The 25,623-nt window shown below is 43.2% G+C and overlaps 1 protein-coding gene across 4 annotated transcripts in view; it reads right to left on the reverse strand.

Annotated features, from left to right (window-relative positions):
- Positions 1–25,623, reverse strand: part of pah (phenylalanine hydroxylase) — a 94,288-nt gene that overhangs the window by 8,110 nt on the left and 60,555 nt on the right. For all 4 annotated transcript variants that reach the window (XR_010019153.1, XR_010019152.1, XM_063057650.1 and 1 more), the window contains 7 exons: positions 16,182–16,378; positions 14,427–14,562; positions 12,208–12,277; positions 11,800–11,856; positions 3,038–3,133; positions 2,819–2,952; positions 1,406–1,521 (listed from right to left, as the gene is read on the reverse strand). Coding sequence is in view for 2 of the 4 variants with exons in the window: in XM_063057650.1 (XP_062913720.1) it covers positions 1,406–1,521; positions 2,819–2,952; positions 3,038–3,133; positions 11,800–11,856; positions 12,208–12,277; positions 14,427–14,562; positions 16,182–16,378 (806 nt within the window). In the remaining 2 variants the exon portion in view is untranslated. The remainder of the gene's footprint in view (positions 1–1,405; positions 1,522–2,818; positions 2,953–3,037; positions 3,134–11,799; positions 11,857–12,207; positions 12,278–14,426; positions 14,563–16,181; positions 16,379–25,623) is intronic.

Here is a 25,623-nt window from a genome sequence, read left to right on the forward strand (position 1 = left end):
AAACAGTAGTTTGTGTTTTCATACCTTTTTAACTATTTCCATGGAACTTCATCTAATTGGAGCAGTCACTTAATTGGGCCAAAATGTAGTGGTGTTAATGAGTCCCAATCAACCAGAATCCATTGTATTACTGTTTAGTTGTCAACATGCAACTCTTGCCATCATCTCCATGGCTTCACCTCTCCCTTCCTATATTGTCTTTATACCCCAGTAACCCTCCTTTCTCCAATCACCCCATCATTAACTGCCATAGAAGGGTAGTGCAGTTAGTGCAACTCTTTACAGTACCAGGGTTCAATTTCTGCCACTGCCTGTACAGAGTTTGTATGTAGTCTATGTGATCACATTACAGTTACAGAGAATGTGAAGTGCAGGCAGACAATAATTTTCAGTCCTGGTCACCTACCTATGGGAAAGATATCAATAAGATTGAAAGAGTACAGAAAAAAATACAAGAATGTTGCCAGGTCTTGAGAACCTGAGTTATAAGGAAGGGTTGAATTGGTTAGAACCTCAGAATAGAGATTTGATAGATGTATACAAAATTATGAGGGGTATAGATAGGGTAAGCAGGCTTTTTCCACTGAGGTTGGGTGGGACTAGAACTAGAGGTCATGGGTTAAGGGTGAAAGGTGAAATGTTTAAGGGGAACATCGGGGAGCCGGGGGGGGGGGGGCTTGTGAGAGTGTGAAATGAGCTGCCTGTGGAAAGTGGTTGACTTGTGTTTGATTTCAATATGTAAAAGAAGTTTGGATGTATGCGTGGGAAGATTATGGAGGTCTACGGTCCAGGTGTGGCTCAATGGGACAAGGCAGTATAACAGTTTGGCATGGACTAGATGGGCCAAAGGGCCTGTTTCTATGCTGTAGTGCTCTATGACTTTATTTGTAGGACCATTGAATGGTTCTCTAGTATGATAACATACACACTTGATTTACAATCTACCTTATTACGACCTTGCACCTTATTGTCTACCTGTAATGCACTTTCTCTGCAATTGCAACACGTTATTCTGCACACTTACCTTATAGAACTTGCATGGACCGTTGTAGCAAATTGATTTGTATGAATGCCATGTAAGATCTGTCACATGTACATCAAAACGTGCAGTAAAATGTGTCATTTGTGGCATCGGCCAACACAATCTGAGGATGCGGCAGGGGAGGGAGGCAGCCCACGAGGTCACAATGCTTCCAGCACCAACATAGCATGCCCACAATGTACTAATCGTAACATGTGTGATTTTGGCAAGTAAGAGGAAACCAGAGCATCTGGAGGAAACACATGCAGTTATGGGGAGAATGTACAAACTCTTTCCAGACGGTGGTGGCAATTGAACCTGCTATGCTGGTGTGCTGGTGGTGTTAAGCGTTATGCCAACTGCTACGCTACTGTGGACACTTACCATGGATGTTGTCGACCAGGTTATTTATCTGTTTGATGCTGTCCAGGACTTCAACACTTTGTGTGTAAGAGTTGTAATGGATAGAGAAAGGGCGAGGGATATTTGCTGCATACTTCCTGTGTTGGAAGGAAAAGCAAATGTTAGCTGAATTCACTGAGCTTTTATGGAAATTGATGAGGCAAAATTTGCTGTTTAAGTCTTGATACCACCAGACAAGGTATGTTTGAAAAGGCTTGCATTTGCATAGCAATACACATAATATACTGGAGAAACTCAGCTGGCCCAGCAGCATCTATGGCTGTTCTGGGTCAAGACCCTTCTTCAGCACTGGAAAGGGGTGGGGGGGGAGATGCCAGAATTAGCAGGTGGGAGGAAGGGAAGGAAGACAAGCTAGAAGGTGACAGGTGAAGCCAGGTGGGTGGAGTAGGGGGTGTGGATGAAATAAGGAGCTGGGGAGTGATAGATGGAAAAGCAAAGGGCTTGAGAAGATGTAATCTGATAGGAGAGGAGAGTGAACCATGGGAGAAAGGGAAAAGGGAAGGAGGAGGGGTATCAGGGGGAGCTGAAAGGCAGGCGAAGAGAAGAGATAAGAGGCCAGAGTGGGGAATAAAGAAGAGGGAAGAGGGTGGTGAAAAGTTACTGGAAGATGGAGAAATTGATGTTCATTTCATCGGGTTGGAGGCTACCAATATGAAATATGAGGTGTTGCTCTTCCACTCTGAGAGTGGCCTCATCAAGGCTAAAGAGGAGGCCATGGACTGACATGTTGGAATGAGAATGGGATTTGGGATTAAAATGGTTGGCCAGCAGGAATTTCCACTCTTTACAGATGGAGCAGAGGTGCATAACAAAGCAGCCCCCAATCTGCGTTGTGTATAGCACCATTCACCACATAGGGTATGGTGGTGGAATAACGAACAAGTGATTGACTATTAATAAAAAAGCATGGACTAACTACTCACAGTTCAAATCCCATGAGGGGAGTTATGGAATTTAATGACAAATTAAACAACTATGTGATTTTAATAAAAATGCCATCAGATTCTGTGTTCACTTCTGGTTGCCTCATTATAAGAAGGACATAGATGCTTTAGAGAAGGTGCAGAAGAGCTTACTAGGATGTCGCCTGGATTAGAGAGGATATCTCTGATGAAGGGTTGAGCGATCTAGGGCTTTGTCTTCGGAGCAAAGAAGGACGAGAGGTGGCTTGATTGAGGTGTATAAATAAGATGATAAGAGGCATGGATTGAGTGGACAACCAGAGAATTTTCCACAGGGAGGGAGTAGCTAATACAAAGGGGGCATCATTTTAAGGTGATTGTAAGAATGTATGGGGGGATATCAGAGAGTTATACAGTGGTGGGGCATGGAACTGTTCCAAGTTCTGTGTTCTGTCTCCACAGCGCAGGTTACCTCACTTTCTCCTTTGCATCCTCAAATGATTCAGCAACATAATAGACTGGCTGGAAACTGGTGATGGGGTACTTCTGTATGGCCGTCACTTCCGGATTGAAGGGCTGTATATCTGGTTTATCTGTCAAACAATACTGGAAAGAAAAAGGCAATTGGTACAGTGAAGATGAGATTGGAAAGATAAATGTACAGAGCGGGGAATACCCAAACACGACAGACCTCAAGCTCCCCGAAGGAAGAGAGCAGCCCTGCCCCATATGCCTTGATCTCATCGTTTTGCTTGCAGAGTCCGAATTCCACGGTAAACCAATAAACCTGGTTACAGGGGCAGGAGGAGGTGGAAGTTACAGTATCTGTACAGGCAAGTCACATTAACTTATTGTCCTGAAAATTACTCCCAAATTTCGAAAATGCTCCCAAAACAAATCTGATTCACAATGGTACACACAAGTACCATCGAACCCTGTACTATCATACGCGCATTCCTTCAAACGCATATACCATCAAATGTACATACCATCAAACGCACATATCATCAAACACTATAGTTGCAAACACTAGAATCGTACACACATCATCAAACACACATACCATCAAAGACACAAACCATTAAATACACAAACTATCCAGAAAGCATTCAATAATGCTACTGTATAAACTTAAAGTGTAAGAGGTGGGGATAATATTTTAGAAAGTATTGGGGAGCAGCTAACTATCAGAAGATAGAGTCATGCTGGTATTTATATATGATGTACACTTTATTTCATATTCATACTTCTGACATGATTTTTATATAATTATTCTTTATAATTCTCTTAAACAAAAGGGGATAACTACACTCATTCTACTTCTGGTGTTCCCCAACCGATGGTCTCACCTTAAGGACTCTTTACCTTGCTTTTTCATGCTCTCATAATTTATTGCTATTTACTTATCTTTGCATTAACACAATTTGTTGCCCATTGATCCTGTTTACAGTTACTGTTCTATAGATTTGCTAAGTATGTCCACAGGAAAAGAACCTCAGGGTTGTATGTGGTGACATGTATGTACTCTGATAATAAATTTTACTTTGAACTTTGGACTTTTTGAACTTTAATTGTTGATTGATGTTGTGCTTTGTTACATGTTGCAGCAATGCACCACAGTAAATTCCCAAAATACCATCCACAGCTCTTGCACTGTCTGGCTTGTACAATGACTTTATAAAATGCCTTCTTGATAGTTTGTGTGTTTGATGGGATAGTGTTTGATGAAAATGTATATGACAAATAAAATTAATCCTTGATCCTTCAAGTTGATCCTTGAAATGGGTCACTTTCGGCCTTGTTTTTTGTCTCCTTCTCACAAATTGCTTCTACACCCGCCTCTGTACTAGCTGCTAATCTGCTCCCATTGGTCGATCAGTAACTGGTGGGCATGACTGGGGTCAGTGATGGGGGCTCCACAATTTCTGATCTAAAACATGTTCTGCCGGCCTATTTAAACCTATCCATAATCAATCAAACCATTCCCTACTACACAGCCCATAACACTCCATTTCCCTTTCATCCATGTGCCTATTTAAGAGTCTATGAAATGCCCCTATTGTATCAGCCCCTACTATTACCCTTGGCAGTGTGTTCCAGGTATCTATCACTCTCTGTGTAAAAAAAAGCTATCTCTGACTTTTCCCCTAAACTTTTCTCCTCTCACTATAAACAGATGTCCTCTTTTATTGTCCATTTTTTCCCCGAGGAAAAAAAAACACTGGCTGCCCTCTCTTATCATCTTATACGGCTCTATAAAGTTGCCTCAACTCATCTGACTTGGTGGTCAGGCTTCTGTACCCCCTACCCATTGTAGCAGTGAGAAGATGGCAAGGCTTAGATGGTGGGGATCTTTGATGATGGATGATGCCCCCTGTGGATTCTACTGATGGTGGGAATTGAAGAGTATGAGCAAAGATTAGGGAAATGGTACTGAAACCAAGAAATAACCAGCCACAATTTTACTTAAAAGCACAATTGATTTCCCTCTTGCCCCTTCTCTAATTCTCACTTGCCTATCACCTCCCTCTGAGGTCCCTCCTCCTTCCTTTCTCCAATGGTCTACTCTCTTTTCCTGTCAGATTTCTCCTACTTCAGCCTTTATCTCTTCCACCTACCACCTCACAGCTTCTTACTACATCCCCCATCTCCCACCCATTCACCTACCCCCTCACTGGGTCTCACCTATTACTTACCAGCTTGTACTCCTTCGCTTCCCTCACCTTCTTATTCTGCCTTCTTCCCCCATCCTTTCCAGTCCTGAAGAAGGGTCTTGGCCCAATTCCTCTCCATAGATGCTGCCTAACCTGCTCCTCTCTCTGTCTTTTTTATGTTTTCTTAAATTTCCCTCGCTTTTTATGCAATCCCACCAACCTAGAACATGAATTCTGTTTCCTTCTTTAAAGACATTACCCACCTCCTGGTCATTTTTAACATTTTTTCCGATTTCTAACATTTTGCTTTTGGACTGAAATTGAGCGCAGAGCCAATGGCCACAGGTGCAACATCAACTGATGAAGCTACTCTTATTATTTTCGGATGGAGTTGTAATTGGCAGTGAGTTTTATACATTCTAATTGTTCTGTCTCTGCCTCCCATCTCTCGCTGAACAGCACGGGATAATGAAAGATAATTGCTACACCTTTCAAGCAATGCTTCTGATCGCCTCCTGGGACGTAGCATAAATGCTGGAGCATCACTTGAAAAGCACATCAAAGGATTTCCTCTAGCCTTGCTTATCTGCTTCATGTGTATCACTACAGTTAACCCTCCTAACTAATAACTTGGAATGCAGACAAGTTTGGCTGAGATATATCCTTCATTCGTAGTATTATTTACCCTTAATTTTCAGTATTATCTTGGTCTCAGTACTATATATTTGTTTATATTTGCACAATCTGTCATGTTCTCAATACAGTGGATTCTGGTTAATTGTGCCGTTGGTTAATCAGGGAGGCCACTTATTTGGGACAACTCAAAGAACGAAAACTAATGAGAAAATAGTCAAGATTGTCTTTGTTTATTTTGGACATTATGCCGCTTAATTGGGTCAGGAGACTGTTGTTGATCAATTTCCAACTAGCATCAGTCACAGCATGGCCATTAGACACTACATGTGCTTGGAGTGAACAGTTTTTAAATAGCATCAGTTGCATGTGTTTGTGTTCTAAAAGCAGCGATTTTTATCACCGATTATTGGCAAGGAGTAAGCAGTAAGACAATTCTGAACGGTTTTGCTCACTGCAGTTTCAAGCATTCAGGCTTGGAGATGCCAGAAATGGGGCCGGGATTGAAAACGAAATGATTTCACAACTTCATCAAGTTAGGACCTATGAAGACTTTGAAGGTATCGCCAATTATCTTGAACACTACAATGAAAGTGAAGATTTGTAGGATGCAATCATCAACAGTATTGTATGAAGGTAGTCCATTATCTGCATTAGGTGTCTATGTTGACTTTGTTTGTTTGCTTACTTATCTATTTATTGAGCTACACCACAGAATAGGTCCTGCCGGCCCTTTGAGCCCTGATTTAATCCTAGACTAATTATGGGACAATTTACAATGATCAAGTAAACTACCATCTAGTACATCTTTGGACTGTGGGAGGAAACTGGAGCACCTGGAGGAAACCCACGTGGTCACAGAGAGAACATACAAGCTCCTTACAGACAGTGGCAGGAGCTGATCCTGGTACACTGTACTATAAAGCACTGTGCTAACCACTACACTACCATGCCGCCCCAAAGAACGTGACATGGATGAATTCCTCCATCGATAACTATTAGAAACTAAAACACAGTTTTATAGTACTGTAGTAGTATTGGTACTGTTCTAATTTGTTCTGTATTTCATTTAAATACATAATTTGCTAGTTATCTTTTTTTATACTTTTTTAACTATTTCCATACAGATAGCAAAAGGTTTTATAAATATATGAAGTGGAAGGGGGTGGCTAAAGTCAACATAGGTCCCATGGAAGACGAGAAGGAGAAATTGATATTGGGTGATAAGGAAATGGCCGAGGCATTTATGGTGGAGGACACGTTTGATATGCCAAAGAATGATGTTATGGATGAAATGGGAGGTGAGGACCTTGATAAAATCACTGTCACTAAAGAGATAGTGATGAGAAAACTAGAGGGCCTAAAGGTAGATAAGTTCCCTGGTCTTGATGGGATTCATCCCAGGGTGCTGAAGGAATTGGCGGAGGTTATAGTAGACGCGTTGGTAATCATTTATCAAAATCCTCTAGACTCTGGGTAGGTCCCGGCGGATTGGAAGACAGCAAATGTTACACCACTTTTTTAAAAAGGATGTAGGCAAAAGACGGGCAACTATAGGCCAGTTAGCTCAACATCTGTAGCCGGGAAAATGCTCAAAGCTGTCATTAAGGAAGAAATAGTGAGACATTTAGAAAAGAGTGGTTCTATTGGACAGACGCAGCATGGATTCAGAAAGGGCAGGTCCTGTTTGACAAACTTACTGGAGTTCTTTGAGGACATAATGAGTGCAGTGGATAGAGGGGAACAGGTGGATGTTCAGGGGAACAGGGAATACTTGGATTTCCAGAAGGCATTTGATAAGAGACTTATGAATAAGATACGGATGCATGGAGTCTAAGGAAGTGTATTGGCATGGATAGTGGATTGGTTAACCAATAGAAGGCAGAGAGTTGGTATAAATGGATGTTTCTCCGGTTGGCAGTCAGTGGTGAGTGGGGCGCCACAGGGGTTGGTGCTGGGCCCGCAGCTGTTTAGGGAGATGGGGCTGAGTACAGGGCTATGGTAGGAAACTTTGTCACATGGTGTGAGCAGAATTATCTGCAGCTTAATGTGAAAAAGACTAAGGAGCTGGTGCTAGACCTGAGGAGAGCTAAGGTACCGGTGACCCCTGTTTCCATCCGGGGGTCAGTGTGGACATGGTGGAGGATTACAAATACCTGGGGATACGAATTGACAATAAACTGGACTGGTCAAAGAACACTGAGGCTGTCTACAAGAAGGGTCAGAGCCGTCTCTATTTCCTGAAGAGACTGAGGTCCTTTAACATCTGCCGGACGATGCTGAGGATGTTCTACGAGTCTGGGGTGGGCAGTGCTATCATGTTTGCTGTTGTGTGCTGGGGCAGCAGGCTGAGGGTGGCAGACACCAACAGAATCAACAAACTCATTCGTAAGGCCAGTGATGTTGTGGGGATGGAACTGGACTCTCTCATGGTGGTGTCTGAAAAGAGGATGTTATCTAAGTTGCATGCCATCTTGGACAATGTCTCCCATCCACTACATAATGTAGTGGGCACAGGAGTACATTCAGCCAGAGACTCATTCCACTGAGATGCAGCACTGAGCGTCATAGGAAGTCATTCCTGCCTGTGGCCATCAAACTTTACAATTCCTCCCTTGGAGGATCAGACATCCTGAGCCAATAGGCTGGTCCTGGACTTATTTCATAATTTACTGGCATAATTTACATATTACTATTTAACTATTTATAGTTCTATTACTATTTATTATTTATGGAGCAACTGTAACGAAAACCAATTTCTCCCGGGATTAAAAAAGTATGACTATGACTATGACTATGACTATGAAATAGTGAAAGATTGAAGCATGCTGTTATGCAGAGGGACTTGGGAGTGTTTGTGCATGACTCACAAAAAGTTGGCTTGCAGGTACAGCAGGTTATTAAGAAGGCAAACGGAATGTTGGCCTTCATTGCTAGAGGAATTGAATTCAAGAGCAGGGAGGTCATGCTGCAACTGTACAGGGTACTGGTGAGGCCGCACCTGGAGTACTGTGTGCAGTTCTGGTCTCCATACTTGAGGAAGGATATACTGGATTTGGAGGCAGTGCAGAGGAGGTTCACCAGTTTGATTCCAGGGATGAAGGGGTTAACCTATGAGGAGAGATTGAGTTACCTGGGACTATACTGTCTGGAGTTCAGAAGAATGAGAGGGGATCTTATAGAAACATACAAAATTTTGAAAGGGATAGATAAGATAGAAGTAGGAAAGTTGTTTCCATTGGTGGGTGAGACCAGAACTAGGAGACGTTGCCTCAAGATTCAGGGGAGAGGATTTAGGACGGAGATGAGGAGAAACTGTTTTTCCCAGAGAGTGGTGAATCTGTGGAATTCTCTGCCCAGGGAAGCAGTTGAGGCTTCTTCACTAAATATATTTAAGAAACAGTTAGATAGGTTTTTACATAGTAAGGGAATTAAGGGTTATGGGGAAAAGGCAGGTAGATGGAGCTGAGTTTACGGACAGATCAGCCATGGTCTTATTGAATGGCGGGGCAGGCTCGATGGGCCGGATGGTCTACTCCTGCTCCTATTTCTTATTTCTTATGTTCCATGAAAATTCAACTAATTGGGGCAGCTGCTTAATTGGACCAAAATTTACTGGTCCTGATGTGTCCCAATGCACTGGAATCCAATGTCTTTTTTAATATCCTTGCACAATTTGACAAGTTCTCAGTATTATTTACTTGTTTATATTTGCAGTTTGTCAGTTTCTCAGGATTATTTACTTTTATACATATTTGCACTATTTTTCATGTTGTCAATATTATTTGCTTTTCATATTGGCACAATATGCATGTTTTCAGTATTTTTTTTATGTTTGAACAATTTGTCTTATTTTGCACATCGATTGTTTGTCAGTCTTTGTTTATGTATAGTTTTTCATAAATTCAATTGTATTTCTTTATTTTCCTGTAAATACCTGCAAGAAAATTAATCTTAAATTGGTATATGGTGACATGCACAGTAGATATTTCGATAATAAATTTACTTTGACTTAGACAACTTGGCGGGCATGCTATGTTAGCACCAGGATACGTGGCAACACGTGAGGGCTGCCCATGCCACTTCCTTGAGTTGTGTTGGTTGTTAACCCAAGTGTCACATTTCACTGCACGTTTCAATGTACATACAATAAATTAATCTAAATCTGAATCACTATATAGGATTTTTTACACATTGCAATCCTAAAGAATATAGATTAGCGTAGCAAATTTAGCCTTTTTGTCATTTTTTTAGAAGTGTTTGACCACTGAAAATACTGAACAGATTGCCCTAGCATTAAACAGCACAATGAGAATCTTATCATTTTTCTGCACTAACGGAAACCAAACTTATGCCAGTTTGGACTTGCATTTTCCCCAGACTTGAAACAATCACTGTGTCAATTTCCTGTAATCAGTTCATTTCCATAAAACCATAAGACATAAGAGCAGAATTATGCCGTTCGTCCCTATGGGTCTGCTCCATCATTCCACCATGGCTGATTCATTATCTCTCTCAACCCCATTCTCCTGCCTTCGCCCCGTAAACTTTAACACCCTGATTAATCAAGAACCTATGAATCTCTGTTTTAAATATACCCAATGTCTCGGCCCCACAGCTGTCTGTGGCAAAGAATTCCACAGATACACAATCCTCCGGCTAAGAAATTCCTCCTCACCTTTGTTCTGAAGGGATGTCCCCCTTCTATTCTGAGCTTGAACTCTCTGGTCTTAGACACCCCCATTAGAGGAAACATCCTCTCTACGTCCATCCTGTCTGGGACTTTCAAGCAACACACATGTTTTAAACTCAAAGGGCAGTGGAAGCAATGTCAAAGTATTTTTAACCAGCAAAAGAAAGATGCTTCATAATCAAGGAGGAGAAAAGTTACAAACTAGAGAAAATCTGCAGATGCTGGAAACCTGAGCAACAAACACAAAATACTGGAGATACTCAGCAGGTCGGGCAGGATCTATGGAAAAGAATACAGTCAACATTTTGGGCTGAGACCCTCCAGCAGGACTCCTGAAGGGTCTGGGCCCAAAACATCGATTGTACACTTTTCCATAGATGCTACCTGGCCTGCTGGGTTCTTCCAGCATTTTGGGTGTGTTGGGAGAAAGGTCACTATGAGTTATCAGGAACACGGAGTTGAGGTTACGATCAGAAGATATTTGAACTTGCTGAATGGGGAGCTTAACCATGAGATGGTTTTGGGTCAAAATTTTGCTCTTGGTGATGTTGTGACCTACAGTTTGAGAGAAGCTACTGATGTACACACCATTGATTTTCCAGTAGTCATCCCTTCCCCAGTCTTTTCATCATCTGTACAGAAATCTCCTGAAGATTCACATGCACTTGATTTGATCGTACCAGTTGATTTCACAGTGGAAAATACACACTCAGAAGACAGACCGAAACACATCACACACAGAAACACAACACACACATATACAAAGACACACACACACACAGATACCCAGCACAAACATATTACAAGCAACACACATAAAAGTTGCTGGTGAATGCAGCAGGCCAGGCAGCATATCTAGGAAGAGGTACAGTCGACGTTTCGGGCCGAGACCCTTCGTCAGGACTAACTGAAAGAAGAGCAAGTAAGAGATTTGAAAGTGGGAGGAGGAGGAGGAGATCCGAAATGATAGGAGAAGACAGGAGGGGGAGGGATGGAGCAGAGAGCTGGACAGGTGATTGGCAAAGGGGATATGAGAGGATCATGGGACAGGAGGCCCAGGGAGAAGGAAAAGGGGGAGGGGGGAAAACCCAGAGGATGGACAAAGGGTATAGTGAGGGGGACAGAGGGAGAAAAAGGAGAGAGAGAAAAAGAATGTGTGTATATAAATAAATAACGGTTGGGGTACGACGGGGAGGTGGGGCATTAGTGGAAGTTTGAGAAGTCAATTTCCTCGTATTTACAAACATATTACACACATGCACGCACAGAAACGCAACACACACATATACAAAGACACGCACACGCACAAACATATTTTGGTCCGTACCAGCCTCTCTTTAATGTCCAGCTTCTTTCCACCCTGTTGCATCTCACCCATTCTCACACCTCTCCATCTTCATGGGCTTCCCTGGGCTCATTCAAACAGCCTTGGTTAAAATGAGAGACAGAAGAGGACAAAGACCTTCCACTTACCGTTGCAAGCTTTTCAATGTACTCATCTGGTGCTCCCAGAGAGGCAAGTCCGATTTCCTGTGGGAATTGGGTGGAATGGGATTACAAAGGGGTGTTTGGTTAGAACCCTGAATTATAATAATCTACCAACTGAAACTAGAATCAGGTCAGAGAACTCCTGACCTCACATTGTCCCTCGTAATGACCCTCGTAATGATCTTGTCTACACTGCACTTTCTCTATGACTGTTGCATTTATTTACATTCTGTTAATGTTTAACCTTGCTCTTCCTCAAGGTAATGATATGGAATGTATGAATAGTATACAAGGCAAGTTTTTCACAGTATCTCGGTGCATTTACAATAATAAACCAACATACCAATTTATCCTGAGATGGCCAGGATGAAGGTTAATGTCTCCTGCACTTACCTGTGAAAACTGGGCAAAGCTTGGGTTGGCAAAGAGAGGCACATGTCCCAACAGTTCATGACACACATCCCTATAGGTGAGTAACAACACATGCACATTAGCACAGAAAACTCAGCCATTCGGCCGTCTTCAATAAGGTTGGAGCTGAACATTTACATCAAATCTACCCTCCCTTCCCTTTCTAATAGTCTAATTTCCTCTCCTCCTTCTCCAGCCCTTTACCTTTTCCACCTATCACCTCCCAGCCCTTTACCTTTTCCACCTATCACCTCCCAGCCTTTCACCTTATCCACCTATCACCTCCCAGCCCTTTACCTTTTCCACCTATCACCTCCCAGTCTGTCACCTTATCCACCTATCACCTCCCAGTCTTTCACCTTTTCCACCTATCACCTCCCAGCCCTTTACCTTTTCCACCTATCACCTCACAGTCTTTCACCTTATCCACCTATCACCTCCCAGCCCTTTACCTTTTCCACCTATCACCTCCCAGCCCTTTACCTTTTCCACCTATCACCTCCCAGTCTGTCACCTTATCCACCTATCACCTCCCAGTCTTTCACCTTTTCCACCTATCACCTCCCAGTCTTTCACTTTATCCACCTATCACCTCCCAGTCCTTTACCTTTTCTACCTATCACCTCCCAGCTTCTTAATATCTCCCCTCCCCAACCTCCCTGGCTTCACCTATCACCTTCTAGGTTGTAGTCCTTCCGCTCCCCCAACTGCCCCCCCACCCGCACCTTCTTATTCTGGCTTTCCCCCCTTCCATTCCAGTCCTGATGAAGGATCTCAGCCTGAAGCATTGACTGTTCATTCTCCTCCATAGATACTGTCTGGCCTGTTGAGTTCCTCCAGTACTTTGCGTGTTATACACAGGCTTTATGGTGGGACGGTTGAGGAACAGTGGAAGACTTTCAAAGAGATTTTTCACGGTGCTCAACAGAAGTATATTCTAGTTAAAAGCAAAGACAGTAAGGGTGGGGAGAGCCAGCTTTGGATAACTAAGGAAATAAAAGAAGGCATCAAAATAAAAGCTTGTGCATGCAAAGTCAGCAAGAGTAGTGGGAAACTGGAAGATTGGGAAAGCTTTAAAAAGCAACAAGGAGCCACTCAGCAAGCAATAAAGAAAGGGAAGATAGATTATGAAGATAAACTAGCACAAAATATAAAAATAGATAGCAAAAGTTTTTATAATTATATGGAAAAGGGTGACTAAAGTGAACATAGGTTTCTTGGAGGACAAGAAAGGGGAATTGATATTGGGTAATGAGGTAATGGCAGAGGCTTTGAATGACTATCCTGTGACGGTATTCACAGTGGAGGACGTGTCTGACATGCCAAAGAGAGATGTTATGGATCCGATGGGAGATGAGGACCTCAATATAATAGCTATCACTAAAGAGGTAGTGCTGAGCAGACTTGTAGGCCTGAAGATAGATCAGTCCCCTGGCCCTGATGGAATGCATCCCAAGGTACAGAAAGAGATGGCAGAAGTTATAGTAGAGGCTTTGGTGAAAATTTACCAAAATTCTCTGGACTCTGGGCAGGTCCTGGCGGATTGGAAGATGGTGAATTTCATACCACTGTTCAAATAAGGATGTAGGCAAAAGACAGGTGACTACAGGCCAGTTAGTTTAACATCTGTAGTTGGGAAAATGCTTGAAGCTATCATTAAAGAAGAAATGGCGAGGCATCTGGAAAGAAATGGATCCATCAGGCAGATGCAACATGGATTCAGCAAAGGCAGGTCCTGTTTGACAAACTAACTGGAATTCTTTGAGGAACTGCTTTTCCCAGAGAGTGGTGAATCTGTGGAATTCTCTGACTAATGAAGCAGCAGAGGCTACTCCAATAAATATATTTAAGACAAGATTGAATAGATTTTTGCATAGTGGGTGAATTCAGGGTTTAAGGGTTATGGGGGAAAGGCAGGTAGGTGGAGATGAATCTGATAGGAGAGGACATGGGAGAAAGGGAAGGCAGTATGAGGTGATTGGCAGGTGAGGAGAAGAGAAGGGATAAGAGTGGAGACGGAATAGGGAATAGAAAAAGAGAAAAGGTGTTTGGGGAGAGAGATGACTGGAAAATAGAGAAAGCAACGTTCATGCTGTAAGGTTGGAGGCCAACCAGATGGAAGTTGAGCTGTTGTTCCTCCAACCTGAACGTACCCTCATTGTGACCCATAGAGGAGGCCACGTACCAAAAGTAACACTTACGGTTCTGGTGTGTACATGGGTTTCGATCCGTGTCGGATGTACTGTGTGGAATGAAAAACACGGAATGCCAGGCCTGCCAGGAAGTCCCGCGAGGACAGGAGTCCGGCCACAGGCCGTAGACGGAATCCTGTGCAAGCTGTAAACCATGAGGTAAAAGGCAGGTTAGTTCCTGAGTTCCAACTTCCTCGTCACTCACGAGTGTGTAGTACAACTTGAGGAAGCAGCATCTGGTGAGTCCAGGCTTGGAACTCAGGTGGACCCATCCTCAGTGAGTGCAGTATCTGATATCAAAGACCCCCACCCTCCAGGCCATGCTCTCTTCTCACTGCTACCATTGGGCAGGAGGTACTGGAGCTTTAGGTCTCACATGACCAGGCTCAGGAACAGTTATTACCTTACAACCATCAGTCTCCTGAAGCAGCCTGGATAGCTTCACTCACCTCAACTCTGAACCGATTCCACAACTTTACAGACACACGTTCATGTTCACAGTATTGTGGATTCTGGTTAATATAGGCCAAAGATTAATCAGGACAGATGCTTATTTGGGACAACTCTTAAAGGACAAAAACTAACCGAGAAGTAGCTGGGATTGCCTTTGTTTACTTGGGACACTATGCTGCCAACGTTAGTTGCACGCACTCGTGTGGCGGTTAGAAACTACACTGTGCTTAGAGTGAACAGTTTTTAAATAGCGTCAGTTGTAGGTGCTTGTGTTCAAAGAGCAGTGATTATTGCCAATGATAGTTGGTGAGAAATAAGCAGTAAGACAATTCAGAACTGTCTTACTCACTGCAGTTTCAAGCTTTCAGGCTTGGAGATGCCAGGAACAGCCGGAAGCGAAAGTGGAAATAATTTCATTGCTTCAAATTAGAAACTTTGAAAGCTTTGAAGGTATAAACAATTATCTTGAATGTTACCTTTGGTCCCCACCAGACACTCAGCTTTCACCTGTGTCTCCAAGTAACTGTTTGCATGTGACAGCAGCCACACCCCAGTACACCGCTTCGACAGACAGCTAAACCCTGTGAGGGTAGCCTCATACCCTTCCTGGCATGCAAAGTCCGCTCTGGTGGTCTGGGCAAATGAGACCTACACTGAGATCCAACGGCAGTTTCTGCAACACTCCATGGAGGGCGAAGGGCATGACAAGTCACAGAAGATGTCGTGGTCATCCACAGAAACCATGGAAGACCCCAAATGTGTTTGCTGCTCGTACCCCAAATGTGTTTGCTTCTGAGGTCAAGAGAGTTGAAACGCCCCAGTGCAACAGTTTTTCCACTTTAAAAGCTTTCCGCACAGGTTTCCTATCATCGTTGGATATGATGGACAACCGCCAGTGTTATTAGTAATGTTCTAATTTGTTTGGTATTTCATTTAAATACATAATTTGTTATCCAGTTAAACGGTAGTTTGTCTTTTTTATACCTTTTTAACTATTTCTATGAAACCAGCTAGTTGGGGCAGCTGCTGGTTTGGGCCAATGTGTAGTGGTCCCGATGTTTCCCAATTAATCAGAATCCACTGTATATTTTTATTTGTACAATTTGTCTTTTTTACGCATTGGTTGTCAGTCTTTAAGTATAGATTTTCATAATGCCTGCAAGAAAATGAATCTCAAGGTGGTAGATGTTGACATATACGTACTTTGATAATGAATTTTACATTGAACTTTGAAGATGCCCCGTGAATATTCCCAGGCTATGCCACTCACAAATGCAGCGTGTGAAGGGAATTGAATTTTTCACCACTCACATTGTAGGAATTTAGAGACATCCTGCAGTTGGGGAATGTTGTTTCTCCTGTAGCCACAGTACTGCTCTAGCAATGGAAACACAGAATTGTGCTCATGGCAAGCATGGGTCGGATATAGCGTCTTCAACTCCTCGAAGACAATTCCCCAGGTCTTCTTCTCCTCCTCTGTGTACTCAACTCGCGGAATGTCTTCACCACTGACAGGATAGAAAGGGACAGTTACTTAGAGCTGTGGAGACTGGTGCTGGGACAAGATGGCTTCCAATCTCCATGTAAATTGAAACAACAAAACAGAGTGAAATGTGTCATCTGGGTCAACAACCAACACCATCCAAAACGTTCTGGGGCAGCCCACAATTGTCACTCGCTTCCAGCGCCAACACAGCATGCTGAAAATCTGCTAATCCTAATCCGTATATCTTTGAAATGTGGGAGGAAACTGGAAAACCCAGAGGAACCCTACACAATCACAGGGAAGATGTACAAACTCCTTACAGTCAGAATCAGAATCGTTTAATATCACCAGCCTATGTCATGAAATTTGTTGTCTTGCTGCAACAGTGCAATGCAATACATTATAATAGAAAAAACTGAATCACAGAAAGAATATACATATTAAATAGTTAAATTAAATCAACAGTGCAAAAGTAGTAATAAAAAAGTAGTGAGGTAGTGTTTATGGATTCAATGTCCATTCAGAATTCAGAGAGCAGAGGGGAAGAAGCTGTTCCTGAATGGTTGAGTGTGTGCCTTCATGCTTCAGGTTCAAAGGGACAGAAGTCTCAAAGGTTCATTTATTATCAAAGCATACAACTCTGAAATTCTTCTTCTCCAGATAGCCACAAAACCAAGAAAGAAAAGACTGGCAACACGATTATCAATCCCCCAAATCCCTCCTCCCCACTCAAAAAAAAACAAAAACAGAACAGGCACATTGACTACCCCCCCCCAACAAAAAACGAGAAAGATTGGGTGAAAAACACAGAATATAGGCCCTTCGGCCCGCAATGTGGAGCTGAACTAATCCAGATAGTGATGCATAGTTACACTAATCCCTTCTGCCTGCACAAGCTCCATATCCTTCCATTCTCTGCAAATTCATGTTTCTATCTCAGAGCCTCTTCACTTCTCTTTGATATCTGCCTCCTCTGCCACCCCTGGCAGCACATTTCAGGCACCCACCACTTTCCCTGTGAGAGATGGACACAACACATCTCCTCCGAATGTGTATTGGCTTTGAACGTCACTCCAAAGTACATAGAAAATAGAAGAGTACAGAGTGAGAACAGGCCCTTCAGCCCATTAATGAAACTAGTAATTAAATGCCTAACTAAACTAAACCTTTCTGCCTACATAATGTCCATATCCCTAACTCTACATTCTCCATGCTCAATGTATTTAAAACTCTTAAACAACTTTATCATATCTGTCTCCACCATCACTCCTGCAGTGCATTCCAGGAACCCACCGCACCCTAAGTAAAAAACTTGTCCCACACATCTTTTTTCAACTTACCCCATCTCACCTTAAGTACTTAAGATCATAAGTGATAGGAGCAGTACCAGGCCATTTCGACCATCAAGTCTGCTCCATCATTTCATCCAATTCCATGTATTCCTTCATGCCATGACCAATCAAGAATCTATCAATCTCTCCCTCAAATATACCCAATGACTTTGCCTCTACAGCCACCTGAAGAAACAGACTCCACAGATTCACCACTCTCTAGCTGAAGAAATTCTCCTCATCTCCATTCTAAAAAGATGCCCCTCTCTTCTGAGTTGTGTCCACCGGCCCAAAACTCTCCCACTATAGGAAAAATCCTCTCTAAAAGTGACTTGACTTGACTTGACTAGAGGCCCAGTGCCATCCAACACTCCTCATATGAACAACACACACAAAATGCTGGTGGAACGCAGCAGGCTAGGCAGCATCTATAGGTAGAGGTACAGTTGACGTTTCGGGCCGAGACCCTTCATCAGGACTAACTGAAAGAAGAGATAGTCAGAGATTTGAAAGTGGGAGGGGGAGGGGGAGGGGGAGATCCGAAATGATAGGAGGAGACAGGCGGGGGAGGGATGGAGCTAAGAGCTGGAAAGTTAATTGGCAAAAGGAATACAAGGCTGGAGAAGGAAGAGGATCATGGGACAGAAGGCCTAGTGGGAAAGAAAGGGGGAGGGGAGCACCAGAGGAAGATATAGTGAGAGGGACAGAGGGAGAAAGAAAGGGAATAAATAAATAAATAAATAAGGGATGGGGTAAGAAGGGGAGGTGGGGCATTAACAGAAGTTAGAGAAGTCGATGTCATGCCATCAGGTTGGAGGCTACCCAGAAGGAATATAAGGTGTTGTTCCTCCAACCTGAGTGTGGCTTCATCTTGACAGTAGAGGAGGCCATGGACATATCAGAATGGGAATAGGATGAGGCTTTTCATTCCAGGACCAAGGAGATGTCCTCCTTTTTTAAAGAAAGAGCTTCCCTTCCTCCACCATCAACTCTGCACTCAAATGCATCTCTCCCATTTCATGCACATCTGCTCTCACCCCATCCTCCCACCACCCCACTAGGAATAGGGTTCCCCTTGTCCTCACCTACCAACCCACCAGCCTCCGGGTCCAACGTATAATTCTCCGTAACTTCCACCACCTCCAACAGGATCCCACCACCAAGCACATCTTTCCTCCCCCCCCCGACTTTCTGCTTTCTGCAGGGATCATTCCCTACGCAACTCCCTTGTCCGTTCGTCCCTCCCATCCCTTCCCACCGATCTCCCTCCCAGCACTTATCCTTGTAAGCGGAACAAGTGCTACACACGCCCTTACACTTCCTCCTTCACCACCACTCAGGGCTCCAGACAGTCCTTCCAGGTGAGGCGACACTTCACCTGAGAGTCAGCCGGGGTGATATACTGCGTCCGGTGCTCCCGGTGCGGCCTTCTATATATTGGCGAGACCCAACGCAGACTGGGAGATCGTTTCACTGAACACCTACACTCTGTCAGAGAAAGCAAGATCTCCCAGTGGCCACACATTTTAATTCCACGTCCCATTCCCATTCTGACATGTCTATCCACGGCCTCCTCTACTGTCAAGATGAAGCCACACTCAGGTAGGAGGAACAACACTTTATATTCCGTCTGGGTGGCCTCCAACCTAATGGCATGAACATTGACTTCTCTAACTTCTGTTAATGCCCCTCCGCTCCTTCTTACCTCATCCCTTATCTATCTATTTATCTATTTATTATTTTTTATTTTTACCCCTTTCTTTCTCTTTTTTCTCCCTCTGTCCCTCTCACTATATCTTCTTCTGGCGCTCTCCTCCCCCTTTCTTTCCCCCTAGGCCTCCCATCCCATGATCCTCTCCCTTCTCCAGCCTGGTATCCCTTTTGCCAATCACCTGTCCAGCTCTTGGCTCCATCCCTCCCCCTCCTGTCTTCTCCTATCATTTCGGATCTCCCCTCCCCCTCCCACTTTCAAATCTCTTACTATCTCTTCTTTCAGTTAGCCCTGACGAAGGGTCTCGGCCCCAAACGTCGACTGTACCTCTTCCTAGAGGTGCTGCCTGGCCTGCTGCGTTCCACCAGCATTTTGTGTGTGTTGCTTGAGTTTCCAGCATCTGCAGATTTCCTCGTGTTTGCGCTCCTCACGTGACAAGTCTTTCAATCCAGAATTATTTTTGTGAATCTCCTTTGAACAGCCTCCAGTGTCAGCACATCTTTTCTTAAATAAGGGACCCAAAACTGCACACAATACTCCAAGTGAGGCCTCACCAGTGTCTTATAAAGCCTCAACATTACATTCTTGCGTTTACCTTCTAGACCTCCCGAAATAAATGCTAACACATCCTGTAGTATTAGACATTTCGACCATTGGGTAAGGATGTCAGCTGTCTACTTTGTCTATGACTCCTTAAGGTTGTAAACTTAAGGACATAGGACAGTACAGGCCCTTTGGCCCATGATGCTGTGTCAACTTCGATCAGGTCTCCCCTCTGTCCCTGCTGCTCTAGAGAAAATTTGAATAGTAGACCAGGCTTTAAGGGCCGAATGGCCTTACTATTTTTACTCTCTTCATGCACTTCTTTTTTATATATACACTCAGTGACGTCTTTACCTCCTGTGCCTCTGAGCGTATGTCCAAGGCCTTTTTCTGCTCTAGCCCATCTACCTTAAGTTTGGACGTGTTGTGTGTTCAGAGATGCTCTTCTGCACACCACTGTGTGCAGTGTCTGATGCTGTAAGACTAAAATATGTGAAAATCCCAGGATATCTGCAGTTTCTGAGATACTCAAACCACCTCATCTCACACCAACAGTCATTCCACGCTCAAAGTCACCTAGATCACATCTCTTCTCCATTCTGATGTTTGCTCTGAACAACAACTGAAACTCCTGACATTGTCTGCATGGTTTTTTATACATCCAGTTGCTGCCACATGATTAACTGGTTAGATATTTGCATTAACAGGCGGGTGTACCTAATAAAGTGGCTATGAAGTGTAAGGTCACACCTTGTCAAGACAAATGTGGTGAATTTTTTTGGCGTCAGTCCTGATGAAGGGTTAGCTTTTTATTCCCCTCCATAGATGCTGCTTGACCTGCTGAAATCCCCCAGCGTTTTGTGTGTGTCACTCTGGGTTTCAAGCATCGCAGAATCTCTTGCATTACAGGTGCCCCCTGCTTTTCGAACGTTCGCTTTACGAAACCTCACTGTTACGAAAGACCTACATTAGTACCCTGTTTTCACTTTCAGAAGGTGTTTTTACTGTTACAAAAAAAAAGCAGCGCGTGGGGAAAAGCAGTGCACAGTAAAAGGCAGTGTGCCGCGCGCCCCGAGCAGCCGCTCTCCCCGGATTCAGAACTGCATTCTCACCGGCATTGCTTAAACACGAGCCTGTGAGCAGCCGTTTGCAAGATGAGTTCTAAGGTATTGGAAAAGCCTAAAAGAGCTCGTAAGGGTGTTACACGTAGCGTAAAACTAGACATAATTAAGCGTTTTGAGCTTGGTGAACGAAGTAAGGACTAAGTGAGTTTGGCTTGTGGAAGCTGACAAACATGATGTTAAAGAGGTTTTGGCATCCGATGACCAAGAACTGATAGGTGAAGAGCTGATGCAATTGGAAGACGAAAGGATAACAATGGCGGGGGAAACCTGTACAACAGTGGTGTGCAGAAGAGCATCTCTAAATGCACAACTTGTTGAACCTTGAAGTGGACGGGCTACAGCATCAGAAGACCATTAACGTACACTCAGTGGCTACTTTATTAGGTACAGGACGTATCAAATAAAGTGGCCACTGAGTGGAAATATACTTAATATGCAAGCAAGCCTCTTCTTCATCAGCTCCAACTACAAAGGCCTGAATATCAAATTGCATGCTCTGAAGCCATTAGAATTTACATTTAAGTGGAGATTGTACTCGACCTCATAATGATGAGTCATTTATAGTGCTGATATAATTTACCTGTTAATATTCTATTTTTATTCTATCACAGCTGCAGTGAGCCTCTCTCCTTTGTACGTCCTTCCCAAGTTCTGAGTTTAATCAAAGGCAGAAAATTCTTTAAAAGAAAGTTCCACACACGACATAGGTAGAATAGATAGATAGAAAAATACATGGTTGGGTAGAGTTGTTGGGAATTTACTTGCAAATGTTTTGTCACCGTATGAGGAGACAGTATCAGTGTGCTGTTGACTGTGGTGTGCCCTCTGAATGCTTGCCCTTTATATGCTGTTTAATTAGCTGATTCGATGAGATTTTGGAAACTCCATTGTGATATAGAGAGGAAATCTCGCTGCATGGTCCGAATCACGCACATCTTCCAAATTATTTCCAGAAAGATAGATCAAATTAAACAATGGGAGCAAAGAATACTGATGTAGTGTTCAAGTCTATCCAGAAATCCGATAGCAGAGGGGAAGAAGCTGTTCCTGAAACATTGATTGTATGTCTTCATGTTCCTGTACCTCTTCCCTGATGGTAGCAATGATGGTCCAGCTCTGTCAGTTCTACTGATGAAATGGGATTTAAATTCTAGAAGACTTGGTCAGAATTCAGAGCTGCCTCCTCACATCGTCAGCAACCCGGGTTCAACTTTGACCTTGGGTGCTGTCTGTATGGAGTTTGCATGTTTCCCTGTAACCACATGGGTTTCACCTGGGTTCAAATTTTTCCTCTCACTTCCCAAAGATGTGCTGGTAGTATGGGCCAATGGCAAAGAGAAGCTGGTGGACAATTGTGAGGGGAAGTGAGGAAGGGAGGAAGGAAGTGAGGAATGGATGGGAGTATTCTGCTAGGACCAGATAGGCCGAATGGCCTCCTACAGTTTATATAAATAAGTAAGCCAGCTGCTGCTCATTTACTTATCAATATAGAATCAGAATCAGTTTTATTATCACTAACCTATGTTTCGAAATTTGTTGTTTTGTGGCAGCAGTACATTGCAATACATAAAATATATTATAATTTACAACTAGAAATATATATACAGTGCCTATAAAAAGTATCCCCCGCACAGCCACCGCCCAACAGAAGTTTTCATGTTTTATTGTTTTACAACATTGAATCACCATGGATTTAATTTGGTTTTTCTTTGACACTGATCAATAGGAAAAGACTCTTTGGTGTCAAAGTGAAGACAGATCTCTACAAAGTGATCTCAATTAATTACAAATATAAAACACAAAATAATTGATTGTCTAAGTATTCACCCTCTTCAGGTCAGTATTTAGTAGTTGCATCTTTGTCAGCAATTACAGCCTTGAGTCTGATAGATAGGTCTCTATCAGCTTTGTACATCTGGACACTGCAATTTTTCCCCATTCTTCTTTACAAAACTGCTCAAGCTCTGTCAGATTGCATGGGGATCATGAGTGAACAGCCCTTTTCAGTCCAGCCACAAATCCTCAATTGGATTGAGGTCTGGACTGACTTGGCCACTCCAGGACATTAGCTTTGTTGTTATTCAGCCAATGGTTTTAAGAAATGTGGTTGCAGGTCGGGGATACAAGTGCGTTTAAGGAAGCAGGATTTTAGACTCCCAGTACCGAGTATCTTGCTGGCAAACCTGCAGTCTCTGGTGAATAAAATCGATGATCTCAAAGCTAGGGTGCTGAGTCAGAGGGACATTAGGATTTGTTTCACAGAATCCTGGTTAACCCCTTCCATACCAGATGCAGCGATTCAGATCAACGGATTTACTATACACCGTCAGGATATATCTATAGAGTCTCTCAAAAGCAGAGGTGGAGGAGTATGCCTCATGATCAACTCCTCTTGGTGCACAAATATATCAGTGCTGTCCTAATTCCGCTCACCAGACCTGGAATATCTAGCAGTAAAGTGCTGTCCATTTTACCTACCACGAGATTTCTCTGGGGTCATTTTGGTAGTGGTATACATTCCACCTCAGGCCAATGTCAATCAGACTTTAGATGATCTGAACAATGGGATCAACATGCACGAAACAGCGCACCCTAACGCCTTCACCATCATTTTGGGAGATCTTAACCAGGCCAGTCTGAAAAAATCACTAAGCAATTACAATCAACAGATCACTTACAATACCAGAGGAAGCAACACACTGGACCATTGTTACACCACCATCAAGAATGCCTACCGTGCTATTCCACGCCCTTGCTTCAGGAAGTCTAATCACCTGGCTGTACTTCTACTCCCTGAGTATAGGTAAAGACTGCAGCACCAAAGATGAGGACCAAGAAGATATGGACAAGGTAAGCACAGGAGCATCTACAGGACTGCTTTGAATCGGTGGACTGGACTGTATTCAGGGATTCATTTTCGAACCTGGGTGAATATGCTGCAGTTGTTACCGACTTCATTAAAACTCAGCGATTCAGGAACAGCTTCTTCCCCTCTGCCACCTAATTCCTAAATGGACATTGAACCCATGAACACTACCTCACTTTTTAAATATATATTATTTATATATTATTTCTGTTTTTGCATGATTTTTTTATCTATTCAATATACATATATTGTAATTTACTTATTTTCACTTCTTTTCTATATTACGTATTGCATTGCACTGCTGCTGCTAAGTTAACAAATTTCATGACACATGCCGGTGATATTAAACCTGATTCTGATTCCATTCCTGTGTAGCTTTGACTCTGTGCTTGAGGTCATTGTCTTGCTGGAAAACAAATCTTCTCCCAAGTCGCAGTTCTCTTGCAGATTGCATCAAGTTTTCCTTCAGGATTTCCCTGTATTTTTTCTGCATTCATTTTACCCTCTACCTTCACAAGCCTTCCAGGGCCTGCTGCAGTGAAGCATCCCCACAGCATGATGCAGCCACCACCATGCTTCACAGTAGGTATGGTGTGTTTTTGATGATGTGTGGTGTTTTGGCTCATGCCAAACATAGCGTTTAGTCTGATGGCCAAAAAGCTCAACTTTGGTTTCATCAGACCATAGAGCCTTCTTTCAGCTGACTTCAGAGCTCTCACATGCCTTCTGGCAAACTCTAGCTGAAATTTCATGTGAGTTTTTTTCAACAGTGGTTTTCTCTTTGCCACTCTCCCATAAAGCTGTGACTGATGAAGCACCCGGGCAACAGTTATTGTATGAGCAGTCTCTCCCATCTCAGCCACTGAAGCTGGTAACTCCTCCAGAGTTGTCATAGGTCTCCTGGTGGCCTCCCTCACTAGCCCCTTCTTGCATGGTCACTCAGTTTTTGAGGACAACCTGCTCTAGGCAGATTTACAGCTGTGCCATATTCTTTCCATTTCTTAATGATTGATTTAACTGTACTCCAGGGGATATTCAGTGACTTGGAAATTTTCTTGTCTCCATCTCCTGATTTGTGCTTTTCAATAACCTTTTCACGGAGATGCTTGGAGTGTTCTTTTGTCTTCATGGTGTAGTTTTTGCCAGGGTACTGACTCACCAGCAGTTGGACCTTAACATAATAAAGTTGCCACTGAGCAACTTATATACTATATATGTATGAAATATATGCTTAGTGGCAACTTTATTATGCTATTAGGTTACCACCTGTACACCCACTCATTAATGCAAGTAGCAAGTATCTAATCAGCCAATCATGTGGCAGCAGTTCAATGCATAAAAGCATGCAGACATGGTCAGGAGGTTCAATTGTTGTTCAGACCAAACATCAGAATGGGGAATAAATTTGATCGGAGTGGCTTTGACTGTGGAATGATTGTTGGTGCCAGATAGAGTGGTTTGAGCATCTCAGAAACAACTGATATCCTGAGATTTTCACACACAACAGTCTCTAGAGTTTACAGAGAATGGTACAAAGAAACAAAAAACATCCAGTGAGTGGCAACTCTGTGGGTGAAAATGCTTTGTTAATGTAATAGGTCAAAGGAGAATGGTCAAACTGGTTCAAACTAACAGGAGGGTGACAGTAACTCAAATAACCATGCATTACAACAGTGGTGTGCAGAAGAGCAT

Source organism: Mobula hypostoma, chromosome 9 (assembly GCF_963921235.1).
Source record: "Mobula hypostoma chromosome 9, sMobHyp1.1, whole genome shotgun sequence".
Classification (NCBI taxonomy): Eukaryota; Metazoa; Chordata; class Chondrichthyes; order Myliobatiformes; family Myliobatidae; genus Mobula; species Mobula hypostoma.